The 27,298-nt window shown below is 36.4% G+C and overlaps 1 protein-coding gene and 1 long non-coding RNA gene across 3 annotated transcripts; one reads left to right on the forward strand and one right to left on the reverse strand.

Moving 5' to 3' along the window:
- Positions 1-415: 415 nt before the first annotated feature.
- LOC122568485 lies at positions 416-24,735 on the reverse strand. 2 transcript variants are annotated; one of them, XR_006317089.1, is made up of 7 exons: positions 24,576-24,735; positions 24,302-24,505; positions 24,137-24,245; positions 23,924-24,012; positions 23,603-23,842; positions 21,844-22,048; positions 416-1,160 (listed from the first exon to the last, which is right to left on the reverse strand). It is a non-coding gene; the product is annotated as an uncharacterized LOC122568485 (long non-coding RNA). The 2 variants fall into 2 exon arrangements; XR_006317088.1 differs by lacking the exon at positions 416-1,160 and adding an exon at positions 17,634-18,177.
- On the forward strand, positions 2,571-25,498 carry LOC122568484 (dynein axonemal heavy chain 5). Its single transcript, XM_043728248.1, has 34 exons — positions 2,571-4,831; positions 5,320-5,559; positions 6,031-6,185; positions 6,298-6,521; positions 6,778-7,055; positions 7,148-7,321; positions 7,422-7,651; positions 7,763-7,962; positions 8,092-8,315; positions 8,563-8,738; positions 8,821-9,003; positions 9,107-9,505; positions 9,837-10,087; positions 10,425-10,670; positions 10,755-10,918; positions 11,088-11,342; positions 11,415-11,643; positions 12,166-12,839; positions 13,275-14,080; positions 14,146-14,353; positions 14,440-14,826; positions 15,326-15,498; positions 15,616-15,982; positions 16,096-16,290; positions 16,356-16,494; positions 16,617-16,893; positions 17,124-17,565; positions 18,004-19,361; positions 19,563-23,140; positions 23,239-23,465; positions 23,540-23,851; positions 24,074-24,525; positions 24,593-24,887; positions 25,097-25,498. The coding sequence occupies exons 1-34, from the start codon at positions 4,739-4,741 to the stop codon at positions 25,481-25,483; spliced, it is 13,998 nt and encodes a 4,665-aa protein (XP_043584183.1). The 5' UTR covers positions 2,571-4,738; the 3' UTR covers positions 25,484-25,498.
- The last annotated feature ends 1,800 nt before the right edge of the window (positions 25,499-27,298 follow it).

Raw genomic sequence — 27,298 nt, forward strand, 5'->3', positions numbered from 1 at the left:
CATCTTAACTTTGAGTAAAAGACGAACTATTGAACAAAATGTTCGGCTATTTGTTCGGGAAGTATTATTTCCGTCAACGTACAATGATTCGTGAAAGTATCGTGGATATTTACCATAGAAAATTTTCGTTAATATACAGGGTAGTTGGTAACTGGTGGTACAAGCGGAAAGGGGCTGATTCTACGCGAAAAAAGAAGTCGAAAATATAGAATAAAAATTTTTCGTTTGAGGCTCTGTTTTCGAGAAAATCGACTTTGAATTTTCGCTCGGTACGCGTGCACTTTATCACGTCACGTTAGAACGGATCTCACTGTAGATCGTTGTCTCGATGGATATTATGGCAGTGTAAGTTTGTTTTTGCCGTAACGGAAGATTAGCAATACATAATGAAATAATATGAAGTAATCATAAAGTTTATTATTAGAAAAATTGCTGAAAATGTTGCCCATTCTACCGAACACATAGTTTTGCTCTTCTAATTAAATTTCTATCGACACTTTCTAACGTGTTCGATTGTTTTAAAGTATGAAAGGCTACGATAATCTATTCTTTAAATTGCTCGCAACTTGCGTTTTCTTCAGAATAGACGATTGATTTAATATGGCTCCATAAATAAAAGTCAAGCGGAGCTAAGTCAGGAGAGCGTGGTTTCTCGAAAACAAAGCCTCGAACGAAAAATTTTTATTCTATATTTTCGACTTCTTTTTTCGCGTAGAATCACCACCAGTTACCAACCACCTTGTATATTATATGTATCGTACTTTTTGAAATTTTACGAACACCAAAACGAGGCATGATTATATTGGCAAAATTAAGAATAGGGTTTTTCCGCAAATTGTTACCAGCGTACCGTTCGCGTTCATGACCTCTTTTTTCCCAGACATTGGTCAGGAAATGTAGGTCGCGCGACGTCGAAGGAACTCCTCGCCTACGTGTTACATAAATGCGCCTTAACCCCTGTGTTCGCGGCGGTCGCGCGCCATTAATATGGTCGTGGGACTCGAGTGTGTCCGTCCTGACACGGAGTGGTACTACTTGCAACAGCGTACCAGTCATTAGTCAATACGCCGACGTTAGTCGATACACGCGGTGGCCGCTGGTCCGCAACCGGCAGCACGAGGCTGAAATAGGGTCGAAAACCCCTTCCATCGAACGGCTTCCTGGAAACAGAACGATACTTGCTGGCAAACTTTTGAATTCTTGCCAGCCTCCTCCATTGTTCTCATCGACTGATCGATACTATTTTATTGCCCGCGTGTGCAAATCTTCAACGCCTCTCGGCGATTTCCTTCTCGTTGCATCCCTCAGATTCGAACGCGATGAAGCCTTTTGATTCTCTTTGATTCAATTTCAGATGGTTTGTTGCTGACCGTTGTTTCGTGGCTGGCTTTGAGGAGGAGAGAAGGAAAGGTGGAAGAGTGGAGATTGATTTTCCAATTTTATCAAGGATTTTAGAACTTTGTATAAATATTTTCGCAAGATAATTTTATTTCACGATGTTTGGCTGTTGCTCCTTTGCTTTATCATTTAGGATTGTAAAGAAATAATAGAAGGGTAACTGGAAAAATGAATTTAGACGTCGTATAGAAAAATGGCATTATGTATTGGAAAAGAAATTAGGACATACGTGGATCAAGGGCATAGATAACTTTGCAATTTACGTTTAACCTGGAATATTTTTCTTTTCATATGTCATGCATTTTAATTCATTCGTTTCATTCAGATTTTCTACGTGCGATGGTCTAAAAAGTTAGATGTATGTACATGACTTTGGAATTTGCATTTCATCTGGGATCTTTTTCTTTCGAAATATCGAAGATCAGATGCTAGCTTGAGGATAGTTGCAGCGTTAACAAAGGTAAAGCTTGCCGTTTTACCATTACCAAAAGATGAGGGTTATATTATAAGTCGAAAGACTGTCAGTTAACGTAATATATGAAAAATAGAAATAAAGTATATACTCTTGAAACGTTATTAATAATCTTGTGCAATCTATGCGAGAAATGATATTATTCAGAGAATAGAACATTTTATTCGAGTTTCTGCAAATTCGTAACCACTTGTACAATTTCCCCTTTAATCGAGTATAAATATATTTCTTTCTAATCGTTTCACAGGCATTATTTCGTATCTCTTTTTACCCTTACCTTCGCAGTAACATTTAGTTTTAATACCAACCACTACTAATGTCGCGATCTTATTCTATGCTGAATCGGTAACATTGGAAACGACACTAGAATGATAAGAAAGTTTGCTACCGCCCGAGACAAAGGACGAAGAAATACATTGGCTGATAGATCTATCTTATACCTTATCTATACATATATCTTGTCCGAGCCACTGCTCATTTCCTTATCGCGATGATGACTCCTCGCCCGATAAAACCGTTTATCATAAACTTCTCGACTCTTCTTTCAAAACACTTTCTCCAAATTTCTTATCCATTTCGTAAAACATTATTTTTTATTTTATCGTTCCTCTATTGTTCGTGATTATCGTTTCTCTTCTATCAGAGATACAATCGATTTTCTTCGCACATTTCATTGATAACCTAATAATGAAACATCGATAGTGTACAAACTAACAGGTACAAGAAGGAGTAGAAACAAAGGGGTGGCGGAAGAGAGGGACAAGGGAGCATTGTTAGCTAAGAGACTGGGTAACAGAGTTAATGTCGCATTACGGCGTTGGCTGTATAAGAACGTCGGTTGTTTGAAATCGTGACAGCGCGAAGAAACAGTGGGGAAGAAATTCATCGAGATGACGGAAACCACCGAGGAAGCCAGAGTAAGCATTGACAAAAGGATTAATGTTAAATAGCCTCGAATAGAACGTTTGAATTTAATAGTTTCTCGCAACGGCAGTAATTAAACCTAATTAGCACGGTAACGAATGGTTGCTAAGGACATAGTAAATAAGGATTCCATTTCGTACGAACGAATTTTCTTCTCGATATTTCTACCCTTAAATCTTGATTAGATAACAAACACGATATTCCAAACTTTTTAAATCTTCACTGTTGCTTTACGCGTGATTCGTTCTAAGGGTCGTGCGATTTTCGTTTTATCGCATTCGTGAATCGATGTTGTTGCACGTAAGAAACATACACTTTCGTATGCAAATACGAGGCAAGCTCGTATCGTTGTTCGACCAATTGATTCAGAAGACGTTCGAGATGCAATTACGAACGTTAATCGGATATTGACATGTATATTAGTCGATTAGTGATACACATGGCTATTCTCGATCTGCGTGTTAAGAGGATATTCGCGTGCACGTTGGGTAATATGGTACGAACCATATTTAATACCGGTTTGATCGATGCGTTGTTTGAAAAACCTCGTAGAAAATGATCATTTTATTCGTTGATGGCGATCCAAGCTGTTCGATACTCGTGTAATCGATCGCGCGCAACGTGTAATTCTCACGTGTAACGTGTAACGGTTAGCTCTCGATAAAAGCGAAATTGTTAACGAGTGAGGAGAATAAGGTAGAAGGCACGTATATACATATTGATAATAGGAAATTACAAGCGATGGTTCTGATTGATTTCAAATGATCGACATATGGAGATCTGATTTTTAATTTTTGACTTTGCGATCAATTCAGTTTGAAGCATATTTTTAAATACTTAGAAATACTTTAATGATAGGAATATATTTATATCTCGATTTTGTATTATGACACGTAGGAAATGACGCGCGCATTTATTTGCTACGTACATAAATGTAATCGTATTTAAATACACATAAAGCGAGATGCGGGTAGAACAACTGTGACACCAAAAGTACATACATATACCTATATATTACACGTATAAAGTGAAAATGCTTTTAATTATATTATTAATACGAAATTAGTATTTTATGTACAATTAACTGAACTAATTTTTTACAGACCCACTCCATGCAATGAATATAAATAACGATCCGAAAAGTAGAAAAACAGTATACGCGAGGCAATACACGAGCGCTGGCAATCTACAAATTGAAACAGAAAAGCTAAAGTTACATTTTAATTTTAAAACATTCGCTGCAATGCTAATTTTAAGCAACATCGTCGAATCACCGCTTAAAAAACGATGTTGAATTATTAATATTTCTGTTCGTATCGTAACATGCTGGTTAATCCGCTGGCTTATAGAAAAATATAAAGCAAAAGCAACGCTCCAGAAGATAAGAATAATCTCTGTATATAAATACAAATACTCATACGTAACTTATTCTTGTATACTCGTTGCAGAGGTGTTAGCTTCATCGTCGCGCATACACAGCTACCGGATCGTGGATTCACAAATAAGAAACATTCACAGCACGTTGTAACAATCGTCGCTTTAACAAATATCTCGATCACCGATGCAAAAATCGATCGACCAATATTAATTTTAAAACACGCACGATGTAATCCATCACTATCATTAATGCGACGAATGTTGTTCATTGTTATATCGACTGTTCTTGTATAACGCGATTTTGCGACAATGGAAGAAGAATACACACTATGTGGCATCAGTATCGACTACTGTCGACAGAATCGCGCGGAAATTCCCACATGACACGAACGATACGTAGAAGGGCGGTACCAGACACGAACTCGTGGCACTGGATATTCGCTCCTTACACTACCGAGGAGGAAGTCTTTCAGTTCGCCGGTGCAACTGTCGGTGAATCTCGCCATCGCGTTATCCGTTCTTTTATCGTGTAATTGTATCGCCTTTCCCGGTTTAATTCGTTCGACCATGTTCGTGCAAGCTCCTGCTTTGTTGGTTCAACAGAAATCAGAGAATTCTGAGGAAGGCAGCGACGAAGAAGGGACCGGTGATGTCCTCCAGGTCTATTGTTCTTTTGCTTTTTGGCCGTTTATATTTTATTCGCACGTATATTTTCTTTCATTGTTATCCGAAGCGCTAGGTGTAGCTACCGATTACCGCAATACTCGATAATGAAATATTGTCATAAGTGAATATGAAACAGTGATTTTTCGATGTATCGTAGTTAAGTTCGTGTAGGACAGTAGGACACGATAAATAATTAGATAAACTGTAGCGATATTAACAAAGGCAAATTCGCGAAGTCGCTCTACTGTGAAATTAAATTGGATTTTTGAAACTCGAGTGTGCGATATAACAATTTGTCACATTTGAATAATAGTAGCGAGGGACGACATCAAAAATAAAAAATAAAACTGGAATCGATCAAGCTACGCCATACTTGTAATAAAGAGGATAGGCGAACACAACGTCTGACCAATGACAAGGCACTACTACTGATTCAAGCACAGTATATAAGAAACAATTAATATCCTCGATTTGCTTCGCAGAAACGCCGAGAAGAATGCGAGAGAAAGGCAAGACGAGGGGAGATGGATCCCCGTCTAGAATTCGCTTTCCAGCTCTTGATGGATGCTACACAATTGTCCCGCCACGAGGTCATGGATCACGTTTTCGAGGGAGACATGCTGGACGAAATCAATCAACTGTTTTTGCCCCATATGAAGTCCACCCTGGTCTGGTATTATCAAGAAGTGGAGGAATCTGATACTCTACGTCCTATAGAAACGGTCAAACCTTTTATCTTTTATTTTTGAATGAAAACCTCAATTTAACGTCAAAATTATCAAGTATTTTTTAATGTGCGTATAAATAATTATAATTAAAGTAGTATTATGAAAATAAATTACTCCGTATAATCGTGTTTCTATCTCGATGAAAGTCGATGTTAATTTTGCTGAAAATATTCACATGGTTTTAATAATCACCAGGAGAAAGAAACTAAAGCTTGTCATTTTGTCGCGTTTCGATCTTATTTTGTATGTATTTAATTGTTAAGAATACGTAAGTGCTTTCGACAAAATTAATGTCGAATTTCATTCAGATGGGAACATAATTCTTACATGTATGTACCTATTTTATTTTCATGGTACGACTCTTTATTACGATTATTTACATTTAGTATATTTAGATATCAGTATTATTAGAGTCTAATTATTCCAGCGTTAATAATAAAATAACCGTGGAATTTTATTTTGCAGATGCAAACAAAAACTTCGACCACCAGACCAGGTCCAAGCACATCGGTACCGAAAGTTAAAGAGCAAAAAGAAATAAAAGAACCGGGGAAAAAGAAATTGTTTCTTACCGATGGATGGCAAGTACCTTGTACCGGAATATGCGTTTACATATTCAGGTATGATATAAAGTATAACGTCTAGCAAAGTATGAAGTATTGTACATAGCAGTCTGATGAAGTTATAGTTGCTGGTCGAACTTCAGCGATACAAACTCAAAACTTTTATTAGATTAAATATCTCGAAACAGTTACCCGAGGAAGGTTTCCAAAAAGATCTTTACACCGGTGTGATAGACACAAAAAAAGTGGGGATAATAACCGCGATACAGAGGGTAGTAGAATACGTTTTCATGGATGCGCTTGCACATCCTGGCTCTGAAGGAGAGGACGATTGCCCGATGATTAAGAGCCTTCTATTACCGGGTTTAAGATCTTTCTGCAGTGCTCTGAAAGGTAACAATAGAATTACATATGCAGTTACTATATTTTCGTAAAATTTTAGGCGATTATATCATTAAGCTGCGAATATTTATGCAAATTTATACTTTCATGAACGTAATTAAAATTTCTTACAAACGAATAGAAATCTGCAGCGATAGCGTAAAAGCAACGAGCTTATATTCGATATTTGAAACTGTGATATAAATATTTTGATATGTTATTTTTGATAGAAAATTGATAATATAAAATATTTTCCAAATTTTCGCAGTGTGTGAACAGGTAGCTCACGAAGGACGGGTATTCGACGACGATGAAGCTCTAATGGTGCAAGTGCGCAACTTCGAGGAGGCAAAAGCATTTATAGCGAAAAAAGACGCTGTGAATATCGTAGAGGAAAGAGTAAGAACGTGGATCAAGAGATTGAAGGACTTCATGGTTGAAAGCAAGCAGGTGAAACGGGAGAATGATAATTCTGGTCCTCAACAAGAATTGGAATATTGGAAACGAAGAGGAGCACAGTTCAGTCAGTTAGTCAACAAACTTCAGGTTCTATTTGCGTTTTCGTATCGTGGCAGATGATTTTACTGTCAATCGTAATAACGAGTAAACTGTTATCTGTGCTACGTATCAATATTTAGGATCACGAAATACGGATGTCGCTTCTTTGTTTGCAAGTTGCGCGTTCCAAGTTGATAAAAGATTGGGTCGATGTAGAGGACGAAGTCACTTATTGTTATAACGAAGCGAAGGATAATGCAAAATTTATACAGGCGTTGGAAAAATGCTGTCACTGTTTGTATTTGGATGATCCGGTAAGATAACAATATCGTATGGAAAAGAGAAATTATTTTTATTTTCCTATATTGTTTTCTATGTGTTTCTTCATATATATTGATATCGCATATTTTTCAGGTGAAAATGAGAGATTCCCTCGTATCGCTATTACAAACAGTTCGTTTAATATATAGCGTGTCGAGGTATTACAACACCTCGGAACGAACTAGTTCGTTAATGATAAAAATCACGAATCAAATGATCGTAGCTTGTCGAGATTACGTCACAAATAGAGGTCGAGAAACTGTCTGGGGTCAAGATCGAGCAGTTGCACGATCGAAGCTGAAGCATTGCTTAAAACTGAACAAGTAAATTGTGGACTCGCTGTTTTCTATCGTTATACTTCAATCTGAGACATACTGATTCAGTTTCTTTGCCCTTTTATGTGGCAAATAACAAAGAATACCATTACATTACAGAGCTTACAGAGAAACCTATAGACTGGTTCGGTGTTCTCCTGCTGTAACCGAACAAGAATTCTCGTTTTCAGAAACTCACGTATTTGGACGATTCGATTCCTTTTGCGATAGAGTGAGACAAATTTTGACTATGTTCGAATTGATACAAGATTACAAAAGTCTCTTCGAAAGAAGGATGGAGGGTCTTTTATTGGGAGAATGTATGTAATTAATATACAGATGCTATTTGTTTTTAATTCGTTAATATTAATCCTACATTTTTCAACTTTAGATCGTTTCGTGAGCGTAATTTTCAGCTTTCTATTTTTTATTTTCTTTCACTCCACTAGCATTGGACGATGCCATAAGAACTTTCGAAGAGGCCGAGAAAGTTGCTACCGCTAAAGGTTATGATTATCTAGATCCAAGGAATACCGAATTTGATACGGACTACAATGATTTCATGACAAAAACTGATACCCTGAAAGAAAACATCGGTAACATCATTGAGAAAAATTACGCGGACGTTTGGGAAACTCTTCAGGGTATACGATTTTTAACTCGATTCGAAAAAGTGAAGTGGTGCATTATAGCTGACTAAATAATGCACGAGGATTTGTACATTTGACACGTAAAGTTGCACAATTGCTGTAATTATTGCACCTGAATCTAATTGTTTGTATGAATATGTTTCTTTGTCGATACATATTGTATTCAGTACATCTTAAAATCATTTACTTTCGAATATTTGAATATTTTTATTTTATAGTTTCTTAATTTTTCTACTTTTTAATGTTTTAATTGATTTGCTTGTTTTTAAGGTCAGTGAGAAGATACCACTAACGAAACTAGACGAAAAGTACAACATAGTAGTAAAATATTGCGACAAAGAAGTGGACAGAATACTAAAGTTATTCAAAAAACAGAGGGATGATCCGCCATTGCCGAGACATATGCCAGCTATCGCTGGAAGATTAACTTGGGCAAATTCATTGAAGTAAATTAAGCAAGTTATTCGTACATCGTCAAACGACAATTTATGATTTTTATATCACTGACTCGAATTATTTTCTCTCCAGAGTACACTTAGATGAATTGGCTACATCAGTTTCCAATCATCCAGTGCTAAAGACCCTTCCGCTCACTATGGAACTAGAAAAACGGTATAATTACGCCCTCGGCGTTTTGAACCAATATAAATCAGACATCGCTGAAGTCTGGACTCATCAAAACTCTTGGGTCATTGAAGACTGTCTAAAACGGTAAATCGATCATACAAGTCCCTCGCAAACAAGAACCAAACTAACTAATTCCACTTCTTATTAATTTTTTACGTAAACATCATAGTTTGTTTTATCGATCCAGGCCTTTGCTGATGGTGGACGAGAAAACAGGGAAGATTAAGGTCAATTTAGAAGGACGCGTCACTCTCCTGCTCCGAGAAGCTGATTGCTTGGCCAAATTGAATCTGGAAATTCCTATCGTCGCATTGACTATTTTGGCGAAGAAAGATTATTTCACATTGGTCACAGACTCTCTCCAATTGATGATCGAAGAGTTCGTCTTTACGGCCAGGCGTGTGAAACTTGAAGTGAGGCCATTGTTACTACCGCATTTGGTGCGAGTTGCATCTTTGCTGGAACCTGGTCTGACTTCTCTGAATTGGACCAATCCAGAATGGAAAAACTTCTATCAGAACACAAAACAGCAGATCAAGGAATTTGATATCCTTATTACAAGGGTTCACGATGTGTACGACAATAGGTACATTTCTGTTTAAACTTTTTGCAAATCGTACATTTCTAAATTACAATAGCTTTTCTTAGATAAGCATATATTATATCACTTGTTTGCTTTTGTCTTTCTTTAGTGTCTCTTAATTTTCGTCTATTTTACTTTTCTACAAATTCTTATTAGATGCAACGAGATTAAAAGAGGTATTTTTGTTATGGAGATATAATAATTTTGCCGATATTTGACAGTTAAACAAAATTTCTTACAATGATAAGGATCCCAAATTTTCATCATTGATCGTTCTGCATAGGTTCATAGGTATTTATAAAATCAAATAAAAATTCTCTTCCCTTGTCCCAAGGATTTTACAGGTGCTGGCAGCTATGCAAAAGATAACGTTACATTCTATGCCAGAATCTGATCAGCCTTGGACTATAGAGGAATTTGTAGAAAAGACCGAAGAAGTATGCAGGCTGGCAGCGGTAGATTTATATCGTAAAAGTATGATGGTGGAAGAGGCTGTGGAAGAAGTACTAGATCTTGTTAAGAACGCGGCAGAGAATTTCAAAGCCGCTGCTAATTCCAGTCAATTCGAATTTTTTAATACCGAAGGTGATATGCGACATTATCTGAAAAACTAGTTTCTTCCGTAATTAAATATAGCAATAGCCACGAAATTTGTTTTCATAAATCAGCGTGAAAATCAAAACTTTCATGGTAAAAATTTTGCGAGCAAGCTTCACTAATACATAATGCAATTCTGTTTTGGATTTTTCTCAAAAATTTCGTACGATGATACGCCTCTGTTTCTTTTCGACTCTAATCTATTTCCAATAAAAATTAAACCAATTATATAAAAAATAGATTATAAATATCGTTCATAACATTTCTTACTTTTTTCTTTTTGCATATTTCCGAATCATAGCTTTTATATGCGATGAGCTTACAGAAAATGAAGAGGTAGTGGACCAAACAGTCCAACAAGATTGGTCCTTAGTTTGGAATTTATTCGACGATCCTCATCAGCTGTTGGTTACTCCTGGTAGCTTGCCGAAAGGAATGCAAGACATGGTTCGAAATGCCGTGTCCGAAATGAGGAGATACTACTCTAGAAAGGTCGTCGATGTTCTGATAAGAGTCACTAGAAGCTCATTGGACATTATTAGAAAGCGATTTATTCGGGAAATCGATCAAGGTGACTTTCTATTCGATAAAATATGAATGCATAGCCCAAAGTTTTGCAGATGATCAAGTGAATTAATAATTATCGTTCGATCAGAGGACGCACCGAGCCCAATATTTCTGCTTCATGCAACATTAATGATACCGGTGGTGACCGTGAAACCCAGTTTAGACGACGTACAGGAAGTCCTAACTTTAGTTGGTAAAACCATTGCTGGCGTTGCGAGAGGAGTGTCGCAATGGAATTCTAAAATAAATAAGGTATAATTTTTAACATATACGGTACATACAACGTGGTAACGCATACAATGATAAACGTTTAGTATTGCATGCCATTATTATGTTATTACTGTATCTATATAACGATATAATGCTGCGATGTAAAACGTCTAATATATACTGTAATACATAATATTTTTTAATAATTCAGGATACATGGGGTCAAGCCTACACCAAAAGGAATTTCGCAGATATCGTCATGCGCGCTCAGATGCAAGCAGCGAAGAGGAAGCAAGAAGAGCCAGAAGATCCAAGAGTGAGAAGACGAAGGCTATTCAAAATTACGTCTGAGGAGAGATCAATTTTTCCTGTTCAAGAGCAGAATTTTCACGCAATGGTGATGGATAACAAAGAAGTGATAAAACTATTATCCATGCTAAACACGTGCATGCAAGAATTCAAGCCAGTAAGATATCTTATATATATTTGTAAATATCGTTCTGCTTGTAGTAACACAAGTTTTTAATTATTATTACAGGACCTTGCAGAATTTATCGACAGGTGGAAGCCATATAAATTTTTGTGGAAAAATGAAAAAAGTATGCGGGAATTACTACAAATTTCTTTGCCTGAATTTGAATCTACACTTCGAAAACACAGTGAACTCGAAGATCTTTTAGCAACCGAACCTGATATGGTCATTTTTGGAAGTTCCATCGCTGTCTCCACGGAGAAGCTGAAATATGGCTTATACACGGAAATCAAAGGTAAAGTGACATTAACTTAAAATTCGTAGGAGATTAATTATAATTTTCCTTCTATACACACAATCTTGAAGCTTCGTAAAATAAATTGTTCTGTGTTGCTTTCCTTTTAATTATAATAACACTACAGTGTTACTGAATAGAAGATCAGATCAACCCAAATACGTTCGAATTTATTTTTTGTAACGCTTCTCGAAACGATATAATTTTCCTCCAATTTGAAATCAGATTGAATATATTAATCAAATATTTGTGTTACTATTTATTATTCATTATTCTTCACGAAGGAACAGCGATATACGTGATGTGTAGATAAAAATAACGTCAAATGTATTACTAAAGTTCACAAAATAAAACTATCTTGCTATCATTGCTTCCAGAAAAATGATAACCAGTTTTGAATTGTAATAAATCATTGTCAAAAAGAAAAAATATATATAAAAAAAATTCGCAAAATAGAAAATACATAAAAAATGCAGTCATAGTTCCGAGAAATAAATGCTTTTCCGACACAAATGTCCATAGCATGCACCCACAAAATTGGTCAAGCGATGAAAAAGAAGTACCGACGCGAAATGGAATATGTTTATGCGTTAATGAACGAAATGGAGCGTAAATTGGATCGTCAGATACGCGATCTGGACGACGTACGACTTATTATGGATACTCTAAAGAAAATTCGGGAACAAGAAGTTGACATGGAATTAAAAATCGACCCAATCGAGGAAGCCTTCAACATCGTCACAAGATACGAAGTACCAGTGGACCAAGAATGTCTGGAACAGGTGGATAACTTGAGATATACGTGGCAACAGTTGCTCGCACGAGCGCAAGAAAGTCACGTGTTGCTATTGAAACTACAGCCACAGTTCGAGGAAGACCTTAGAAACAATCTCGAGAACTTTCGTATCGATAACAAGATGTATTGCGAGGAATACAGATCTTCTGGGCCTATGCAGCCTGGTCTAAGTCCACGAGAAGCTTCGGATAGGCAGATTTTGTTCCAAAATAGATTCGATGGCATGTGGAGGAAATTGCAAACTTACCAAAGCGGTGAAGAATTGTTTGGTTTGCCTACGACGGATTATCCTGAACTATCACAGATAAGAAAGGAGCTGAATTTGCTTCAGAAATTGTATAAATTGTACAATGATGTTATCGACAGGGTGAACAGCTACTATGACATTCCATGGGGCGAGGTAAAGTATTTATTCAAAACTGAATATCTAGAGCGATTCGTGAAAGTATTTGCACATACTTAGTAGAAAAATCTTTTATTTATATCATTAGATGTATTATGCAGGATATTTTTAGATTTCATCAACCTTCCATATTCAAAATTGATATTCTAATAGCTATAACTTCGATAAGAAGAACAGACATTTTCTTATTTAAAATTTATCCACCCTCCACTTTGCATTATTCGGAGCAATTATTGATGATACATTGATCATTCGTTAATATTAACTACACATCGAATATATCCATATAATATATGAATATTATATCAGAACATTATTACATATCGCAGATGTTAATTTAATATCGATCATATATATCGTACATAATACATCAATATTGAAAGCAAGGTAACTTACGTTACCTATAACAAAGAATACCGACGCAATGTTCAGGTGAATATCGAGGACATAAACAACGAGCTAATGGAATTCCAAAACCGATGCCGCAAACTGCCAAAAGGCCTGAAGGAATGGCCCGCGTTCTTCGCCCTAAAGAAAACCATCGACGACTTTAACGACATGTGTCCGCTCCTAGAATTAATGGCCAACAAAGCCATGAAACCTCGCCACTGGCACAGGATCGTAGAAGTGACGGGCTACTCGTTTGACCTTGAAAGCGAGGGTTTCTGCTTGAAGAACATCCTGGAGGCGCCTTTATTGAAATACAAAGAGGACATCGAGGACATTTGCATTTCGGCCATGAAAGAAAAAGACATCGAAGCGAAATTAAGGACCGTGGTGAATGAATGGTCGTCTCACGAGTTGACGTTCATGACGTTTAACAACAGAGGAGAATTATTATTAAGAGGAGACACCACTGCTGAGACGATTGGCCAACTGGAAGACAGTTTAATGGTGCTTGGCTCGTTGATGTCGAATCGATACAACGCACCATTCCGCAAGCAGATACAACAATGGCTCACAGATCTGTCGAATACAAACGAAATACTAGAAAGATGGCTGCTGGTACAAAATATGTGGGTTTATCTAGAAGCCGTGTTCGTTGGTGGTGACATAGCAAAACAATTACCAAAAGAAGCGAAAAGGTTTAGTAAGATTGATAAGAGCTGGCAGAAAATCATGCAAAGGGCACATGAGACTCCGGGAGTGGTACCATGTTGTGTAGGAGATGATCTGCTTAAGCAACTTCTGCCACATCTGCAGGAACAGCTGGAACTGTGTCAGAAATCTCTTAGTGGGTACGCATGCAATTAGTAATTGTAAATAGTAAACGAAACTGCTACAATGATTAATGCAATTGTAGATATTTAGAAAAGAAGCGTATGATGTTCCCAAGGTTCTTCTTTGTATCAGACCCTGCTTTGTTGGAGATACTTGGCCAAGCTTCTGATTCTCACACGATACAGAACCATCTGCTATCTATTTTCGACAATACGCGTTATGTGAAGTTTCATGATATCGAATATAATAAAATGACCGCCATTATTTCGTCGGAAGGTGAAACGATCTTGGTACGTGTGGGATCTTGTTCAAAACATTTAATGATATATTTAAACGTTAAACAAAAATATAATACTAAGCAATTTTTGAAACGCAGCTTGAAAAAGCGGTAAGGGCAGAGGGCTCAGTAGAAACGTGGCTAACGCAACTTTTGCAAACATCGCAACAATCTTTACACTCGATAATCCGGCAGTGTCATTCTATGATAAACGATGCAAACTTTAATCTACTTACATTTTTGGATAAAATGCCAGCTCAGGTCGGTTTACTAGGAATACAAATGATCTGGACCAGGGACAGTGAACTAGCTTTAGCTCAAGCTCGTGCAGATAAAAAGATTATGACAGAAACAAACAACAGATTCCTGGATTTACTGAATACATTGATCGATCAGACTACCAGAGATCTTGCAAAAATTGAAAGAACAAAATTTGAAACTTTGATTACAATTCATGTGCATCAACGTGATATCTTCGATATATTAGTAAGTTAAAAGAAAATAATATTAATATATACAGGGTGTCCTGCTGTATAGTGTGCAAGCTTTGCCAGAGAATATAAGAAAGAACAGTCCAAGTAAGGCTAGTAAATCTAAAGCTTACGTTTTGATATAAGATTATTATTCTAGAGAATAAAAGATATAAAAATCTAGGGATCGAAACTAGAGCATTATTGACATTTTTCTTTCTTCTTAAAAAATCATTTCTTCGTAAAATAATACAGAAAAATTCCACTTATCTGGAAATTTTAGCTAGCGATCGATTAACTTCTACCGATTGAATTCATTTATCAAAATTTACGTTGACTTCTATCATATAGGTATCCGTACAAAAAATTATACGTAAAGAGAATTAGTAAAATTTCTTATTATACGAGTCGAGTTATATGATCTGTATCTCCCCCGATGATTTCAAATAAATCGAATTTTACTATATTTCTGTTTACCTGTGAAAGAATATTAATTTATAAGGTTTCATACATAGTGCCGTTTGAATGTACGATCACTGAACGATTTCGAGTGGCTGAAGCAATGCAGATTTTACTTCAAAGAAGACCTTGACAAAACATCGATCTGCATAACAGACGTGAACTTCACATATCAAAACGAATATCTAGGATGCACGGAAAGACTCGTGATTACTCCACTAACAGACAGGTAACTACAAATACATACGGGGAAAAACTCACAGCAATAAATTACGACAAATACGTAAATATTATAAAGTTATGTATACCTTTTTCTTCGATTTTATTTTTTACTTTATATTTCTAGATGCTATATTACTTTGGCACAAGCATTATCAATGTCTATGGGTGGCTCACCTTGTGGCCCAGCCGGAACAGGCAAGACTGAAACTGTCAAAGATATGGGCAAAACTTTGGCCAAATATATAGTAGTATTCAATTGTTCGGATCAAATGGACTATAGGGGATTAGGACGTATCTATAAAGGACTAGCACAAAGCGGATCTTGGGGTTGTTTCGATGAATTTAATAGAATCGAGTTACCAGTGTTGTCTGTCGCTGCTCAACAAGTTGCAGTTGTTCTGGCTGCGAAGAGGGAGAAGAAGAAGCAGTTTGTTTTTACCGATGGAGACTTGATTGACATGTGTCCTGAGCTTGGAATATTTATAACGATGGTAAAAAGAAAAGATAACAAACGTATTAATACTGTAATGTAAAGTTATTTTCTTGCGGGAAACTTTGTATGTGATGTAAAAGTTAGGATTATAAGATAAGAATTACGTTGCAGAATCCTGGATACGCTGGTAGAAAAGAACTTCCAGAGAATCTAAAGATACAGTTCCGTACCGTCGCTATGATGGTACCTGATAGACAAATCATTATTCGAGTAAAACTAGCTAGCTGTGGTTTCCTGGAAAACATCACGCTTGCTCGGAAATTTTACACTTTGTACAAATTGTGCGAAGAACAACTTACAAAACAGGTAATTTATTTACAAACGCAATAACTAAATTGTAATTTCAATAAACATCCTGTTCATTTATGAAGGTCCATTACGACTTCGGTCTAAGAAACATATTGTCCGTATTAAGAACATTAGGAGCGTCGAAAAGGGTAAACTCCAAAGATTCTGAAAGCACGATCGTTATGCGTGTTTTAAGAGATATGAATCTTTCGAAACTTATAGGTACATAATTATACTTATTACTATACTAAGAATATCTACTATTACTACTTGCAAAGATATATGTATAAAGTAAATGTTATCTATAAAATAAATGTTAGTATCGAGTACATTAATTATTTTAGACGAGGACGAACCGTTATTTATATCATTGGTGGCTGATCTGTTTCCAAATCAAGCTCTTGAAAAGACTTCTTATCCAGAGTTGGAAGCTGCTATTAGTCAACAAGTAGAAGAAGCTGGATTGATATACCATCCACCGTGGGTGCTAAAATTAATACAGCTATACGAAACACAAAGAGTAAGACATGGAATAATGACCTTAGGTCCGACCGGTGCAGGAAAAACCACTTGTATACATATTTTGATGAAAGCTTTAACGCAGTGCGGCAATTTCCATAGGTAATTACATTGAAAAATATTTTTCGAATAATTTATATGGCAACATAAAAATTCATTCTTAGTCCGCGAAATCATTTTATTTTATATATATTCAAATGTATAACACCATGTCCATTGCCATTTATATTTTTCGAAAATCGTTACAAAACGCCGTTAAAAATTGTTTTTCCACCAAATAATATAACTTAAAGTGATTTAACTCGGTCAATGATCAGGAACGTATTTTACAGAGAGATGAGAATGAACCCAAAAAGTATAACAGCTGCTCAAATGTTTGGCCGATTGGACGTGGCGACTAATGATTGGACGGATGGAATATTTTCAGCTTTATGGCGCAAAACATTGAAATTAAAAGAAGGAGAGTACGTATGGATGGTGCTTGATGGACCTGTTGACAGTATCTGGATCGAGAACTTAAACTCTGTACTGGACGACAATAAAACTCTGACTCTTGCGAATGGCGACCGATTATCAATGTCATCTAATTGCAAGATCATCTTTGAGCCTCATAACATCGACAATGCAAGTCCAGCTACGGTATCTCGTAACGGAATGGTGTACATGAGTTCATCAGGATTGGACTGGAGTCCTGTGGTGACTGCTTGGTTGAAAAGTCGAACACCTTTGGAACAAGAAGTGTTTGGTCAATGTTTTACAGATTCTTTTACGCAGGTAAAGAAACGTAATTGTCATTTTATAAAATATTTAAAAACACATTATTTATAATTAGATTAGATAGAGATAATTAAACGTGAAGAAAATTATGTCTTATTTTCCAGATACTTCAATATGTATTTTGCTGTTACTATTTCGAGTTTATATTTGTCCATTATCCTAAATTTCTAACTGCTCCAAGTGTATAAATATCCAATTCTAAACAAATTAGTAATGTAATTATAAATTAACATGCGAAATTAATCACATTGTTTTACCTTATTACGAAACTATTTTTTCTATTTCATATTTCCTGAAAAAATCACTATGAAAATATTAAGTTAATTCTAAAAACTATCTATTTGTATCCTAAATAAAATTTCTAACAATATTATTGTATTGTAACATCGTAATATTGTAATATTGTAATTACGGTAACATATAATTAATTTATAGATTTATTCATGGAGCACTCAAGCTTTATCGTTGACAATAGACGTTCTACAATGCAACATAGTGCGACAAATGTTATGTCTCCTCGAGGGTCTAATTCCACCCGAAGTACGCATAGAAGAAGACGACGACGAAGAAACAGAAGATGAAAAACGCCAACCGATGACGGCCGAACATCTAAAACGTTTTTACGTTTTTGCTTTGGTGTGGGGTATAGGAGCACTGTTAGAGACATCGGACAGGCAAAAATATGACTCCTACCTGCGACAAAATTTCGACAGTTTAGATTTACCAACATCAGAAAAATACCCCGAAGCAAAATTGTTCGATTTTTATGTGAATGAAAAAGGCAAATGGGATACGTGGACAAGCATGGTGACCAACTACGTTTATCCAGAGTATTCGACGCCTGATTACAGCAATGTATTGGTTCCTATACCTGATAACGTGAGAATACAATACCTAATCGATCTAATTGGTCGTCAAGATAAAGCAGTTTTATTAATAGGTGAACAAGGTTCTGCCAAAACCGTCATGATGAAGTCGTACATGAAAAAGGCGAACAGAGAGACCACTTTAAGTAGATCGTTCAATTTCAGCTCGGCTACGAGTCCATATCAGTTTCAGAAAACCATAGAAAGTTACGTGGAGAAACGTCTAGGTAACACGTTTGGACCACCAGGAGGGAAAAAAATGTTGGTTTTCATCGATGATATAAATTTGCCACAAATAAACGAGTGGGGTGATCAAATCACCAACGAAATTGTTCGCCAAACGATGGATATGAAAGGATTTTATTCTTTAGAGAAACCTGGAGACTTTACTAGCATCGTAGACGTAACATTTTTGGCAGCGATGTGTCAACCAGGTGGTGGAAGAAATGACATTCCTCTAAGATTGAAGAGACAGTTTTGCATTTTCAATTGTACGCTACCTAACGAAGCATCCATTGATCGCATTTTCAGCGTACTCGGAGAAGGTCATTACAACGCTAAAAGAGGATTTTCAACAGAAGTTAGGAATCTCGTCAATAAAATGGTTCCCCTGACAAGAACACTTTGGGAAAGAACTAGAGCTAATTTATTACCTACACCGGCCAAGTTTCACTATACCTTTAATCTTCGAGATTTATCAAGAATTTGGCAAGGTATGCTCGGTACACTATCCACTGTTATCGATAAGGAAAGTGTGCTTATGTTGCTGTGGAAACACGAATGCAGTCGCGTATTCAGTGATAGGTTCACTATAAAAGCGGATAAAGACTGGTTCGATGAAGAAATTCTGAAAGTTGTTAATGAAATGCTAGGGAAGGATTATACGAACATGCTCGATCAAGATCCTGTATTCGTAGATTTCATGAGGTAAGTATTATCAGTACGATCAACCGCGTACTTAATTTAAGTCAGATTATTTAGCTTATCACAACAGTAATATTGTCGATCGAAAAAGAGGCGTGATGAAACTTCTATCTTAAACAAATATCAACATGTTCATTAGCATTAGAAAATCAAAAGAATTGCTCAATTACACGCACTTTTTACCATTTTCGTGACAATTTTTAGAGATGCACCTGAACCAACCGGTGAAGAAGGTGAAGACGCCGACATTGAGTTACCAAAAGTATACGAACCCGTTTATGACGACCAAATCCTCAGGGACAGACTAGAAATGTTCCTTTCGCAATTCAACGAAATGCAAAGAGGTTCTGGCATGGATTTGGTCTTCTTCCCCGATGCCATGCTACATTTGGTTAAAATATCTAGAGTCATTAGACATCCAAAAGGGAATGTAATGTTAGTAGGTGTCGGAGGATCTGGCAAGCAAAGTCTCACGAAATTATCGTCCTTCATTGCCGGCTACAAAACGTTTCAAATCACTTTGACAAGATCTTACAACGTAGCAAATTTTTTAGAAGATCTAAGATATCTCTATCGAACGTGTGGAGCTCAAGGAAAGGGTACGACGTTTATATTTACTGATTTGGACATTAAAGAGGAGGGCTTCTTGGAATACTTGAACAATATCCTGAGCTCCGGGGTTATCAGCAACTTATTCACTCGTGACGAACAGCAAGAGATCATTTCAGAATTGACGCCTATCCTGAGACGAGAAAATCCAAAACGAACGATCAACAACGAACTCGTAATGGATTTCTTTCTTCAGAGGACCTGCCAAAATTTACACGTAGTATTTTGTTTCTCTCCGGTTGGCGAAAAGTTTAGAAATCGTGCTCAACGTTTTCCAGCTCTCATATCAGGCTGCACGATCGATTGGTTCCAACCTTGGCCCAGAGACGCTCTAATCTTAGTTGCTAAACACTTTCTGCACGACTTTAACATAGCTTGTACCAGCGAAGTCAAATCTGAATTGGTGAATGCTTTAGGCTCCATACAGGATATTGTTTCTCTGACGTCCGCGGAATACTTTCAAAGATTTCGTCGCGCTACTCACGTCACGCCAAAATCGTATTTGAACTTCATCGGTGGCTATAAAAATATCTACCAAAGCAAACAACATGAACTCGGCGAGGGAGCTAGGCGCATGGATACTGGCTTAGCGAAGCTGGAAGAAGCTTCGATATCGGTTGAGATCTTGAAAAGAGATCTGGCTGAGATGGAAAAAGAGCTAGTTCAAGCATCTGAAAAAGCAGAAACTGTCCTCTTGGAGGTGACAGAAAGGGCAATGCAGGCAGAGGCATTTAAGAATCAGGTGCAAAAAGTGAAAGAAAAAGCTGAGCAACTGGTAGCTTGCATAGCAGAAGAAAAAGCCTTAGCTGAACAAAAGCTAGAAGCTGCTAAGCCTGCGCTGGAGGAAGCAGAGGCTGCTTTGAACACTATTAAACCGGCTCATATAGCTACCGTCAGAAAATTGGGTAGACCGCCTCATCTCATTATGAGAATTATGGATTGTGTGTTAATTCTGTTTCAACGCAAAATTGGATCGGTTGTTCCGGATACAGCTGCGCCATGTCCAAAGCCTTCTTGGGCAGAATCGTTAAAGTTAATGGCCAGCACCACGTTCTTGCTTCAATTACAAAACTATCCGAAAGACATAATAAACAACGAGATGGTTGAATTACTTCAACCTTACTTTAAGATGGAGGACTATAACATGGAAACTGCTAGACGAGTTTGCGGTGACGTGGCAGGTTTATTGTCCTGGACAAAGGCAATGGCTTTTTTCCATTCGGTGAATAAGGAAGTTCTACCACTGAAGGCTAATTTAGCGTTGCAGGAAGCAAGACTCAAGGTAGCCATGGAGGATCTGGCAAATGCCGAGAGAGAATTATCGGAAAGAGAAATGGCCCTGCAAGCGGTTAAGGAACAATATGACTCTGCTGTTTCGGAGAAGCAAAGATTGACAGAAGCTGCAAACGTGTGTCTTAGGAAAATGACAGCTGCAACCGCATTGATTAACGGGTTAGGCGGTGAGAAGATACGCTGGACCGAGCAAAGCAGCGAATTCAAAATTCAGTTAGGTCGACTAGTTGGGGATGTTTTACTGGCAACTGGCTTTTTATCGTACTGTGGGCCATATAATCAACAGTACAGAGCTAGCTTAGTGTCATCTTGGATGAACATTTTGGCAACTAAATCCGTTCCCTTCACTAAAAATCTGAACATTACAAACATGCTCGTAGACAGTGCGACAATGTCGGAATGGACGCTTCAAGGGTTACCAAATGACGAATTGTCTGTGCAAAATGCGCTTATTGTAACTAAATCCTCCTCCTATCCTTTGTTAATAGATCCTCAGAATCAAGGGAAAATGTGGATAAAGAACAAGGAATGCATGAACGAACTACAGATTACGTCTCTTAATCACAAATATTTTAGGACTCACCTTGAAGACAGCCTCTCTTTAGGCAGACCATTGCTGATAGAAGACATCGCGGAAGAGTTAGATCCAGTTCTCGATAACGTGCTTGAAAAGAATTTTATTAAATCCGGTTCCATCGAGAAAGTAATCGTCGGTGACAAAGAATGCGATGTAATGCCCGGTTTTATGTTGTACATCACCACGAAATTACCAAATCCTGCTTACAGTCCTGAAATTTCAGCAAAGACATCGATAATCGATTTTACTGTCACGATGTTAGGCCTGGAAGATCAGCTACTTGGTAGAGTTATCCTTATGGAAAAGGCAGATTTAGAGGCCGAAAGGGTAGCTCTATTCGAATCTGTGATGACGAACCAACGATCAATGAAAGAACTCGAAAGCACTCTGTTACATCGACTCACCTCTTCCGAAGGCTCTTTAGTAGACGATGAAGCGCTCATAAATGTGCTCAGAGAAACCAAAGTAACTGCAGAATCGGTTAATGAGAAACTAAAGGTGTCTGCGTTAACGGAAAAGAAGATCATGCTAGCCCGAGAAGAATTCCGCGCTGTCGCGTCGAGAGGATCTATTTTGTATTTCCTTATTGTAGAGATGAGCAACGTAAACGTAATGTACCAAAATTCGTTGCGACAATTTCTGACTATATTCGATAATTCCATTACCAAATCTGTGAAAAGTCCTATCGCTAGTGAAAGGATAAACATAATTCTTCGTCACCTTACCTACGAAGTGTGGGCCTTTACTCTGAGAAGTCTATACGAACGTCACAAATCGTTGTTCACCTTGATGCTAGCTATGAAGATAGACTGTCATCGAGGTGTAATTTCCCATACAGAGTTCAACGCTTTTATTAAAGGCGGTGCATCCTTGGACTTAAACGCAGTTACACCTAAACCATTCAGGTGGATTCTTGACATAACTTGGCTGAATCTAGTCGAGATCAGCAAACTAGACACGTTCTCGGATATTCTAACGAAAATCGAATTCAGCGAAAGAGAATGGCGAGTATGGTACGAAAGAGAGAAACCCGAGGAAGAGGAACTTCCTTGCGGATATCAGAAGAAACTCGACGTGTTTAGAAAATTACTTTTGATCAGATCGTGGAGTCCGGATAGAACTTTGTCCCAGGCGAAAAAATACGTGGTTGAATCATTAGGGAAAGAGTATGGAGAAACGAAGATCTTGGATCTAGAAGCTACGTGGTTAGAGTCTGAAGTTAGATCACCGCTTATATGTATATTGTCGATAGGATCAGACCCTAGCCCACAGATTACTGCACTGGCAAAGCAAAAAGTCATCCGTAAGCAAGTTGAAAACGTTTAACTTATATAAATATAAAAATAAAAATAAGCTACGATTACATTTAAAAGTATAATTTATATTTAATGTATATTTAAGAATTGCGATCGGTGTCCATGGGTCAAGGCCAAGAATTTCATGCTCGAAAATTGATCTCGGACGCTATGAACACTGGTACTTGGGTATTGCTACAAAATATTCACTTATCGCTTCCTTTTTGCACGGAAGTTATGGACGCTCTAGTTGAAACAGACATTGTGCACGAGGCATTTAGGCTTTGGATGACTACAGAAGTTCATCCGCAATTTCCTATTGGTTTACTGCAGGTCTTTTCTTACATCTGTCAGAAGTGTTAATTTATAGACAAATAAGTTCTTTCGTATATCCAGCATCATTCCAGATGGCCATCAAATTTACGAACGAACCACCGCAAGGTATTAGAGCCAGTCTGAAAAGAACTTACCAAGGCGTAACGCAGGACACATTGGATTACAGTACGCAATCACAGTGGCCTCCTTTACTGTATGCTGTTGCGTTTCTACATACGGTAGTTCAAGAACGTAGAAAATTCGGACCTCTTGGTTGGAACGTACCATACGAATTTAATCAGGCTGATTTTGCTGCTTCCGTTCAGTTTATACAGAATCATTTGGATGAGATGGATCCAAAACGGGGAGTATCGTGGCCAACTATTTGCTATATGCTTGGAGAGGTTTGAAAATTGTATTAATTATACAAATATTTATTAAAATACTTTTGTGTTACCTTATTTTTCGTGACTTACTGTCAGTATATCATCGAGTTGCACGTGGTTGATCTCAAACAAGTAAATCTTCAAAATGACCACACTTCAAAATAACTACAATCATAAAACTGAAACGAAAATACAAAAGTTCATTACACCTAACCATTTTATATTTATTTCTATATGCAGGTTCAGTACGGTGGTAGAGTCACTGATGACTTCGACAAGCGTTTGTTAACTACATTTACACACGTTTGGTTTTGCGATGTACTATTGCGACCTGGCTTCGAATTTTATCGTGGATACAGAGTACCACAAACCAAGAATCTTCAGGGATACTTGGATTACATCGATAGCTTACCTGCAACCGATACGCCGGAAGTGTTTGGTTTACATCCAAATGCAGACATTACTTACCAAATAAATACAGCAAAAGGAATACTTGACACGATTTTGAGTGTCCAACCAAAAGAAGGGAATGCACAAGGCGGTGAAACTAGAGAAAACGTCGTCTATAAGCTTGCTAACGATATGCTAGCCAAATTACCAAAGCAATATAATTCTTTTGAAGTGAAAGAAGCACTTCAACGAATGGGTGCACTGTTACCGATGAATATATTTCTGAGACAAGAAATCGACAGGTATACTTTCTTACATTCTCTTTTTTATTTCTAAATAAAAATTTGCTCACTAGTCGAATTTCTACAGGATCACCAGAGTCATTAAAGAAGTGTATAACACTTTAACAGATTTGAAGTTAGCTATCGAAGGTACCATTGTGATGAGCCAAGGTTTACGAAAGTCACTTGATGCGATGTACGACGCTCGCGTTCCCGAGAAATGGCTAAAAATTTCCTGGGAATCGGCAACGCTTGGATTTTGGTACACAGAACTTTTAGAACGAGATCATCAATTCAGGCAATGGTGCATTTACGGCAGACCTAAGGTCTTTTGGATGACTGGATTCTTCAATCCTCAAGGATTTCTAACTGCAATGCGACAAGTTAGACAAATGTTCCTCTTTCGAAAACACTAAATTTAAAATTAATTCTTTTTAACAATAATTGAAATTTATTATTATACAATACCTCGAATGAATTAAAAATAATTACTCGTGATATCGTCTCTTGAATTGCATCGATAAGAGAGCTGTCCAATATTTGCAAATTTTAAACAAAATAATTTTGATTTCCAAATCTCTATATTTCGCAGGAAGTAACTCGAGCACATAAAGGTTGGGCTCTTGACTCTGTTGTATTACAAAATTTAATTACAAGATTTAACAAGGAAGATATAAAAAACCCACCTCAGGAGGGAGTATACGTTCATGGCCTATTTTTAGAGGGTGCTTCGCTTGATCGTAAAACCAGCAAATTAGTAGAAAGTAAACCAAAAGTTCTATATGAACAAATGCCTGTGATTTACATTTACGCAATAAACACGACTGCAGGGAAGGATCCAAAACTTTATGAATGCCCTATATATAGAAAACCACAAAGAACAGATTCAAAGTACATCGGATCGATCGATTTTGAAACTGATCATAATCCTCGACATTGGACGCTACGAGGTGTAGCGCTTTTGTGTGATATAAAGTAAAGTAAAATACTCCAAACACGCTATTATTTTTCCTTTCTGCTATAATGTACCCGCTAAATACTAATCACATTACGTAATACTAAAACGTCAAATATAATGCATGTCAAACAGTACCAGTTTGTACCATTGAAGGTTTATCAAATGTCTATGTATACCCTTTTAAAGCATTAAAATTTTCAATATATTCAAATGCCCAACATTACTTTCTTTTTCTTAATTAAAAAGAAAAAAAATTAAAGTTTTAAAACTATGCTTCAAAATATTTTTTATTAAATTTTTATCATTCTTATCACTTATTTTACAGCCTGATTTCATATATAAAAAAAAATAAAAAGATTTGCATTACAAATGATAAAGATTAAAAATTTGCATAACTTAATTATAAAATGAACATATTTGTATTCCAATGCGATATGATATATACATATAACATCCTTCATGCTTTAATGATTTGATCTAAGTCTTCTGTATTAATTATCAGATAAACGATATTAACATGAAAGGTAAATAGTAATATACCAAATTTGGCTAATAATTCTCAAAAAATACATAAATTACTTGCTTACATCCGTCTTGGTCTTTTCGGAACGAAAATTTAAGATTCTGCAAAAAAAGAAGAAGAAAATATAACAATTTAACATGTAATATAATAATTGTTCAGATCATATACCTTATATCTTGATAGAGGATAGATGTTTATATTTTCATATTTTCTGCTCATCATATTTAATAATTTTTAATAGAACAGTTAATGTTATTCGAAAATCCTTTTCATAATATTTAATAATTTCAAATAAGACAAGTATTTGTACATACAAAGTGTATACTCTAAGATTATCCATCATTTTTCAGGCAGTTTCCTATAATTTGTCAAAGAAATATTTTAGATAAAAGTTAGTTTTGGGTCTGCTATATACTTGGATATCAAAAATATCGAAGAAAAAATTTTTTTCGATAAAAAGGTTTTTTTAAACAGCACCTTATCAGACAAATTCAATGGCCCATCGCGCTATGATCTTGAGATAACCTTGAATTTTGAAATTTAGATTAAATCAATGGGAGTATAATAGTAAGGAAAATTATTTTATTTTGATTAAATTATATATTCAAAATAAGACTAAAACTACCAAACTAATAAATTTATCGAGCAAATCCAACGATATCAACGAAATCCAACGCACATAAATTTCCGAATTCGGTCATCTCAAGGTCATTGTATGGTAAGCTGTTGAATTCACGTTAACATCTAAAACTAACTAACAGCTAAAACTCTATAAAATCCAAAATATAAAGTGCTATTTAATAAAATTAACGTAACCTTGATTTTTTTATTGAAAAAAAACTTTCTTGGACGTTTTTGATATCGAGTATGTAACGGACTCGAAACTAGCTAAGCTTTGTTGAAAACATTTCTTTAGCAGATTGCCGCAAACTACCTGAAAAATGGTGGTTAATCTCAGAAGATTGTATATAATATACTAAATTATTAATTTATGTAACAATTATGTGGTATACTACATAAATATTATATATTTACGTATATATAAAGCGATACACTATTATATATTATAGAGTATCTCACCCACATATAACTTATATTATTTTGTAACAGAAGTAAAAATTATATAAATGTTTCTACTTCAAATAGGATCTATAATAAAAAGCACTCACTTTTCTCTCTCTCTCTCTCTCTCTCTCTCTCTGTCTGTCTCTCTCTCTCTCTCTGTCTCTCTCTCTCTCTCTCATAGAAATTGTTTAATTGATATAACAGGTTTAACTGATGTCTAACTTTAGGATATTACAATATAGTAAAAA

This window comes from Bombus pyrosoma, linkage group LG6 (assembly GCF_014825855.1).
Source record: "Bombus pyrosoma isolate SC7728 linkage group LG6, ASM1482585v1, whole genome shotgun sequence".
NCBI lineage: Eukaryota > Metazoa > Arthropoda > Insecta > Hymenoptera > Apidae > Bombus > Bombus pyrosoma.

Coding starts and splice junctions, on each gene's coding strand:
- LOC122568484 (XM_043728248.1), top strand. CDS start 4,739: ATGTTCGTGCAAGCTCCTGCTTTGTTGGTTCAACAGAAATCAGAGAAT. Junction 8,739..8,820: donor ACTTGGGCAAATTCATTGAA/GTAAATTAAGCA, acceptor TTTTCTCTCCAG/AGTACACTTAGATGAATTGG. Junction 14,081..14,145: donor TGTCAGAAATCTCTTAGTGG/GTACGCATGCAA, acceptor ATGCAATTGTAG/ATATTTAGAAAAGAAGCGTA.